General features: G+C 40.2%; 1 protein-coding gene across 2 annotated transcripts in view; it reads right to left on the bottom strand.

Moving 5' to 3' along the window:
• plekhg5b (pleckstrin homology domain containing, family G (with RhoGef domain) member 5b) overlaps positions 1 to 4,444 on the bottom strand; it is an 85,996-nt gene extending 81,552 nt beyond the window's left edge. The window contains exon 1 of one of the 2 annotated variants that reach the window (XM_030733995.1): positions 3,802 to 4,443. In XM_030733995.1, the coding sequence (XP_030589855.1) occupies positions 3,802 to 3,883 (82 nt within the window). In that variant the 5' untranslated portion in view covers positions 3,884 to 4,443. Of the gene's footprint in view, positions 1 to 3,801 lie in introns of both variants that reach the window. The other variant, XM_030733996.1, reaches the window with a different exon arrangement.
• Positions 4,445 to 8,891: the final 4,447 nt, after the last annotated feature.

Genomic DNA, 8,891 nt, shown 5'->3' on the forward strand with positions numbered 1-8,891 from the left:
ATACTGAGTAAAACTTTACGTTGTAAATTTTGGTCATTTAAGTATCAGAAAGGAGGATTATCTTTTTTGTTGTTTGCAGCGGTATTGATGAACAGCTTTTACTTTGAAGGTGAACATTCTGTTTCCTGTTTTTGTCGCACTTTTCACATTTTCATTAAAGCTCAGTGAGTGATTAGCAAGTGTTTGCAGACAAGTCTGCATCTTCCATGCAAACTACAGGCAACCACAGCACTCTGCTAGTGAGCCAGGCAAGTGCAAGGAGGTTTTCACTGCAGCAACCACTTTATGATTTCTTTCACTGACAGCCAGCAGCCTCCAGCAACCACTCACCAAACAAAATGTAATACATTTTTCACTAGTGACTGAAGGTTGCCAACCAGTCTATGTACGACTGGGACCTATGACAAGAATTAGAAATATTAAGTGTTCAAGAAAAATTCTGGTTCCATGAAGGTGACAGAATAACTGCTTTACTTTTGTTAAAAGTAGTACAAGATATTCCATACGGACACTGTTACATTTCCTAAGTTTTCAGAAGTAGCAATGAATCAAACACAAAAAAAAATAATAAATGCACTGAGGACTAAAAGCTAGTGGAGAAGATAATGTGGAAATGACATACTGTCTATTAAGAGGAGGAAGAACGAGAGCAAAGTTTTCAAAGGGAAATCCCCCTGCAAAAGAAATGGGGCACGAAAACTGTAACAATCAAATATGTGGAAAATTTGATGGCTGTACATGAAATGAGGAAAGTTTTTGGTGATGGGACCTTCATGAGCTCCCCTGCTGTGGATAAATCAACAAGCAAGAAGTGGAGTGCAGAAATAATTAGATGCAAGGAAGGAAATACATTTTCTGTCAGACACAAGGAAGGGAATGATTGCATCAGTGAGCTGTTGTTTTCCAGTACAGTCTGAAGACAAAAGCTATATTACATTTATTGTAGTACCTAACAAGGTCAACTGGCAGTCTCAGAAAAAAGAAAAAAAAAACCCACAAAACAAACATGCATAAAAAAGTTATTTGAATTGAGCCCAAAGTATTTTGGAAAAAAAACATTTTCATGCAAGAAAAAATAAATACTAGGATGAGTTCAAGCAACACACAAGAAACTGGAATAATTATTCTCTTACAGTTGGAGAAAGGAAATTAAATAAGCAGAGTAAATGCTGACCTGCAGTGGCATCAGGAAAAGACAGAAATGCAAAGAGGGGAAAAAGAGAAAGGAAATCACAGTGGAACAATAGAAAGACAGTTTAAAGAAGGAAGTTTAAACTCTAACAAGCCACGAGCCAGACAAACACTAACATGCACTCACGCACACTAACACACACCGTGGCATATGCACGCAACTTTCAAAAGGTCTGGTCAGGCTCCAGATGTTCCCTCAGAGCTCTCCAGCTCAGCATAAGGCACATTTAGTTGCTGTTCTGGATCCATTTATGATGATAAAGTTGTTCTGATTTAGATTCATTTCTGGGCACTTCCTGGGCAAACTTCATCTGGCAGTGAAGCTCATTTGATATGATCGAAAGCGTCATCGCAGCTGCTAAAGGAGGCTCACGGCAAGACATATTTTCCTGCTGTTTTAAAGGTAAAGAAAGAGACTGAACATCCTCCCATAAGCTCGCATGGGCAGCAGCTTCTTGAGGGTTTACTGCAAAATGGAAAATACAATTTAGTGCAAACTCCATCAGCAGATGAAGATCATGTGACGTGATAAAAAGGCCCAAAGTGCCTACTGTTCTGTCAACGGCCGGAAAATAATGAACCTCATGTTTGCAGGCCACATGGCTGCCAAGGGCTCAAGAGAAGATAATTTGATCATCTGTAATTTCTAATTGATCATGAGATATGATCAAATGCAGCAACTAAACAGACTTTTACCAGCTACAGCTCAACAATAACCGGTGAAGCTCAGCTCGAAAGCCAACATGGATGAGAAGTCAGTAAATTTGCTGAAGGCACTAAGTGGAAAAAGCAGCTAAGTGGCAAAATTATCTCCCCGATTCTTTTACCCCTGCTGTTTTGGCATTTTGGCCCTGCAAGTTTAATCTTCTTCATCGTAAGTTAGTTAACTTAGTTTGCTTTAATAAGCTCCAGAATTAGAAGTCATGATGTTGAGCAGTTTGCAAGTCAAAACAGTGAGATTTTCATTTTTGTTTCAATGTTAATATTTATATTTTCTACCAGTGTATCCATGTTTGTAATACAAGAGCAAGTGATAAGAAATATTGTGTCGATATTTTAATAGTATGGCTGAAGTGACTGAAATTCTGAATCGATATAAAGTTTAAAATACAATAAATTTTTTTAGTTTTTCCTCATCTACCACCTTTAGGAGACGTTCACTTGCAGATATATTTCATGACAATTAAACTCCTTGTTGCTGACTGATGTTTTCTCCAATTGCACTGACTGACAGCTATTAGCTTGAATGCAAACTTATCGGTGAGTGCCGGTATTTATTTTATTCTTACATGTTAATCAAGGCCAGGCACCCTATACTGGCTCTTATAAATGTCACTGCTCTCTCACTGACCAATCAAAATCAAGAAGGGGCACCAACACTGTAAATAACAGCACAAAGCTCGACAATAAAAAGCGCTTAGTGTGGTCACAGGTCTTAAACAGCAGCCTCTGACAACAGTAAACGCCATCATACTTGCTGATATCAGTCAACAGCACCGATATCAGCTGATACCAATATTCACTTGATATGCAGGTGCATCTCTAATTAATGAAGAAAACGAAGTGCAGCTCAATCAACTCAAAATAAATCACGAGTTGCTCACCTGGTTAGATGTAAAGACCATGTTTCTATAGCTAATATAACAGTGGATTTGCAGTCACGTTTTTATATAAACAGTACCTGATAGCTGTAATATTACAAAGCATTGGACTAATATGTAATTCCTGCCATCTTTTGGTCCAGATTTTGACATCCCAGCAGTGAATAAGTGACCACAGCAGTGAGATTTCATGTTTTTGTTTTTCAGTGTACAGAGACCAGACTAGACATCTGGCCCCAGATTAGACCAGTGTGTTTAAGACAGACTTAAGACTCTGGTGGCCTGGAACACTGAAGGGTTCCAGACTCAACCAATTAAGGCTGCTAAACTTCAGCTCCGTGCATACTTCACTTACTGCATGAACCTATGAACTGCCAACAGTCAAAAGTCTATGAAGGAGACTGAGAGAGAGCTAAACACCGAGGACATCAGTCTGATTACTCTTCATGATTTTTTTTTTTTTTTAACTGATTTAGGTCTTTTTTTTTAAGCCAGAAGTAGAGTCAAGTAGTCATTTTATTAGGTTTTCATAACTGAAAAGAAAAGTCTTTGCACATCTAAATTATGAGCAGGAAAGAGTGAAAAAAAAAACTGCAGTAAATTGTGCTGTCTGGAGATTTACAAGAGGTAATATCCATCATCTGAGTATACACTGAGTTGCCCCTTTATCAATGCATAACTTCAGATCAGAGTGTACTGTCCTGCCTGACTAAAATATCCCTGCCTCCAGCTGGGTTAATTGCTCAGGTCACTTGCCAAATCCAGCCATTAACTTTGATGGCTGGAGGAAAGCATGACACAAAGAACTGCTGCCTGAGGATCAAAGCCAATGAGAGCTCCTCTGTTCCCCTTCCTTTGTGAGTTCTTAAAGACAAACTCACAGTGCATTACACAAAGAATAAGCATGCAGATCAGCCTGAGAAGACGACTTATCCAACATTACTAAGCAGCTGCTTGAATATTAAGATGGTGATCAGTCAGTAGCTGACTTCATGAATTTTTAACTTACTCAGCCGTAATCTGAGACCAAGCCAGCTCCTTGGTGGCGATTTGTGCAGAACTGAATTCATGGTCCACTTGTTTGGCACCATCTAAACTTGCAATCCTTCGTGAAATCCTCTCCTGCACCAACACCAGCTCCTCACAGGTCTGCCCGTCTGTCTGTCGGTGTGGCAGGCTCAGCGCTGATCAGCCAGAAATGTTTGATTAGCACATTTTCATTTTCCTCTCATTCCCACGGTCGACCTCCTCTAAAACGCAGTGCGCTCACACTACTGGAGGATCTGCTCGGCGGCGAGCACAATGCTGCAGCTCATATCACGGCGAACGCGCGGAAAAGAGTGGCCAAAAAAGCATCCCTCGGTGCGCACAAACAAAAGTTAACACTGGTCTAATGACTAGTGAGGCACAGCTGCAGGTTGGACTGTGCTCTAAATGACCTGTTGCTGCCTGCACGCGTGGAAAAAAAAGAAAAAAAAAAGAAAAGAAAGAAATCTCCTCGACGTCCACCGAGCAACGTCTGTCGGTGAAGCTCGCTCTGTGCAGCAGGAGTGGGATTACGAGGAAAAATCTTCCCCTGGCCTTTAAAGCTGCAGCTCGGTGGATGTATTTCCTTCTTAATAAAACTTTACAAAACGCGCGGATGAAGTTGGACTGTCCGCCGTCTCCTCTCGCCGCCTTCTGCGATCAGACACCGGCTCAGGTCCATTCATTCAGACAACCTGGATCCACAAAGCCTCAGTGCAGTTTCTCTCGCAAGCGGCGCAAAGCCACTGCTGCTGGAGGCGCCAGAGATACAACACACACACACGCACACACACACACACAGATTCATTCAAGTTTTCACTAAATTTGTCACATGTAAACAGTGTGAACGCAAAACACCACCAGGTGTTGCTCCGCCTTAAAAAAAAAAAAAAAAGACAGGAGACCAGAAAGGAAAATAGAAATCACAACCCAACATAGGATACAACTTTCTAGACCCCCAGTCAGGCCTCCAGGGGCCCCTCTAGTTAATGTTATGCCTGTCAAACTTTCTGTTTTTGTCAGGAGCGTTTCCAGGATTTTTTTTTCCAGCGGGGTGGCGCAGGGTGTGCCAGAAACAAGGCGGGGGGGTCACAGGAAACCAGAATATTTGATTGGAAATAAATCCAGCGTAGATAACACTGGGCAGGGTTTTCTGACTCGTGTACAGGCTTGTGCCTTTAAACGAATGCCATTATATAAAAATGGTGATGCACAAGAGCTTAAACAACTTTTTGGGTTGAACGCTGTTCTGCAAAGTGGTGAAACAAGTTTTAGCATCAAAATATACTTAACGAAACTAAAGTAAAAGTTGCAGTTATGCAGCACATGTACTTTATATCATCGGATCATAAATATTGATTTATTAATGTGTATATCGCATTAATGTTGGAGATTAATTTAATTACTTGTATACTACAATTTAGCTTCATTTATAATAAGACAGCATCATATATTAGTAGATTTAAATTTATAATCTGCAAAATAATAAGTAGCCACAGTTTATTTTCATTCAAGGTGGCAATTTAAGTAAATTATCTAAGTAATCTTTCATTTCAGTGGTCACCAGGACATGAAAACTGCTTCTATAGAGTCACCATTCAAATCTGATAGAAAACGTTTTAAAAGGTTTGCTGACTGCTGCCCCGACGATTTTAAACAGCTGTGAATATTTGCTATTAATATCAATACAGACATCAGATGACATAAGGGCCATTAAACGGGTTCTTCTGTATCAAAACTAAGTATACATCAAGCATTCAGGCTTGTATGTTAATCTGACCGTGATAACATTTTGCTAATATGATTAAATAGTAAATGGACTGGTTCTTATACAGCACCTTCTACTTGAGCACTCAAAGTGCTTTATTCAACACATCTTCATTCACCCATTCACGCAGGCACTTTTTTCCTTCATCTAAGTGCTTTCTATCTAAAATTCACACTCCACTGAACGCACCAAGAGCAACCTGGGGTTCTGGCCCGAGGATACTTTGGCATTCAGACTGGTGCAACCAGGGATCGAACCACCAACCTTCTGAGTTGTAGACAGCCCGTTTACAAAAGTGAGGCGTTTACAGGGAGACGTTCCAGAAACGATCTCCGGAAACGCAAAAACGCTTAAAACGCTGCAGTTCCTATTGACAGGCCACCAGCTGGCGGTGTGGATATAGGAGCCGCAACCATAGTGCGCATGTGCAGTTTTCATTTTGAACCGGTGTCGTGTCAAGGGGGCCTAAATCAGTCTAAAACGTCCCTGCTTGCATGCATTTCCAATCTCATTGTACATCCTGTATAATGACAATAAAGGCATTCTATTCTATTCTATTCTATTTTTGCACTAAACATGGACGTTCACACACTGTCTCTGCATTGTTGTTTCTGCAGGCAGAAGATGAACAGATATCACATAATAAGTGAGGCACAGATTGCTGCGTGAGGAAAAATACAGCAACAAAACCAAGATTTCTGCCTGGCTTTGCCTTTTGGCAGGTGTCCTCAGTACTTTTCTGGTTGATGTTCCAAGTTTTAACCAGATCAAGAACCTCACCAACTCTGCCAAACCCAACACAAGAGCAAAAAAAAAAAAAAAAGCTCATGTATCCTATTAACATTGAAACTAAGGATTATTTTCATACTTAACTAGACTGCCAAATATTTTGACTTTAAAAGTAATGACATGCTATTTAAAATGTAGAAAACACAGGGGGGAAATGGCAGATTTAATTACCTGAGGGTCAAACTGATGTAATAAGCTGCCTGTTTTATTAAAGCAAGCACCCCAACCCCCATATTATCAGTTTATGTTCACAGAGGAAAATGAAAGTCTGCCCAAACAGAGAAGCTACAAAATGATGAACAGCTGATATTTAAAAAAAGGTTTAATCATGGAGCACTTTCCCTAAAATCTATTTTAACTGCACTGCCACAGGGCTCATATTTATGTTAGATTTTACTTAAGTGTCTTACTCTGTTATGTTTAAATTCAAATTTATTAAGTGCCTTGATTTTTTTCCTTTTTTCTTTTTAATTGTGCTAATTCTTTTGAGAAATTTTTACTTTTCTGACATATTTTGTGATGTTTTATGTATTATTGGGCTAAGTTGTTTTTCAGGGTTTGGCTGCTGCAACTCGATAATTTCAAAATGTTTGGGTATAAATAAAGTGCAGTCATGCTAATATTAAAATGCACCTTCTTTCAATTCTAAGGTTTTACATATCAGGATGTAATGAAAGATCATCCAGGTCTTAAAATTATGTGAATACATCCTCAGATGAGCTCCCACACATGACATATCACACTGTGTCATTGTTTAACAAAAGCTAAGCCAAAATGCAGATGCAGTGTGTGGAAAAACTAAGTACACCGCATATTGCTTCCATTAATCATCATCAAGTGTGAGCACCTCTATAAAAGCACAAGTTTTTGCTAGTCTGTAGCATCTGGGTGTGTGTTAACACAATGCCAGGGAGGAAAGACATCAGCAAAGATCTTAGAAAAGCAGCTGTTGCTGCCCTTCAGTCTGGGAAGGGTTATAAAAATTTTCAGAACAATTTAAAGTCCTTCGTTCTGCAGTGAGAAAGATTATTCACAAGTGGAAAACATTCAAGACAGCTGACAATCTTCCCAGGAGAGGACGTCCCAGCAAGGTCAGACTGTGGTCAGAGAAACTGCAAAAAAGCCGAAGTACTGCATCTCAGACTCTACAGGCCTCAGTTAGCATGTTAAAGGTTAAAGTTCATGACTGTACAATTAGAAGACTGAAGAGTTATGGCTTCTTTGGAAGTGTTGCCAAGAGAAAGCCTCTACTTTCTAAGTCGTGCTAGGTTTGCAAAGTTGCCTCTGAGCAAACCAAAAGACCTCTGGAACAATGTCCTTCGGACAGATGAGGCTGAAGTGGAGATGTTTGGACATGACGCACAGCACCAACCAAACACAGCATACCGGCACAAACGCCTCCTACCAACTGTCAGCAGAGTGGTGGAGGGCTGATGAGTTGAGTTTGTTTTGCAGCCACAGTACCTGCAGTCAAGGACTATAAACTTCTGTGTACCAAAGTATTCTAAAGTCAAATGTGAGGCCACCTGTTTTAGCCATCTTGGCCCAAACTGGGTCATAAAACAGGACAATGATCCCAAGCACAGCAGCAAATGTTCAACATAATGGCTGAAAAAGAAAAGAATCAAGGTGTTGCAATGGTCCAGAGAGCTGTGCATAAACAAATACCCACAAACCTCAATGAACTGAGGCAACGTTGTAAAGAGTGGCTACTGAATCATCAGGTGCACTTACTTTTTACACACACTGCATCTGCATTTTGACTCAGTTTTGTTAACTAAATGATAACAGTTAGTAACCACTTTAGAACCTGGATAAGACCGGGTGACTTTTATTATGTCCTGATATGTAAAACAGAATTGAAAGAGGGGGATTATATATATAATTGTCTTAAAATCAGATCTTCATTTCTGGTTTATTCCTGTTTTTTTAGTAGCATGTGCACTGCTGCTAAGATATTTCATGTATCTAAATGTACTCTGAATTAAAACACATTCCACATACTTGTTATTCCTACCCATCAGTTTCGTGTAGCCTGCCTAGTGGCACCTCTACAGTGGGATTGGCTTTGCATGAGGTGTAGGGGAAAACATCTGACATGTCAAAGCCAAAACAATGACTCTGCCAAAATGTAGCTGTGCTGAGTTTGTGCGCTCCCACCCTCAAATAAAGAGGCGGGGAACAGCGAACAAAGACAAGCGAGGGGACAGAGAGGGGATGTTAAAACAGCCCACTTAACAAATTAGCAATTCTCCACTGCATGAGCGGTTGTTTACGGCCGAGTCCTTACAGTCATTCCACTGAGATAAGGTAAAGGTCAGTCTTCATGCAACTCATTCCAGCGATGTTATTCCTCAATCTTAATTTGCATCATAAATCCATTATGAAACCTTATCGTTTAACAGAATTACAGGCTTATTACAGGCTTTGAGTTCTGCTGCTGTTCAAAGTAAAGCCACAACTGTCTGCTGCCCTCTTGAGGGGGGAAAAAGCCAAAAAACTAGAAACAAGCTCTT

Source organism: Archocentrus centrarchus, chromosome 7 (genome assembly GCF_007364275.1).
Source record: "Archocentrus centrarchus isolate MPI-CPG fArcCen1 chromosome 7, fArcCen1, whole genome shotgun sequence".
NCBI lineage: Eukaryota > Metazoa > Chordata > Actinopteri > Cichliformes > Cichlidae > Archocentrus > Archocentrus centrarchus.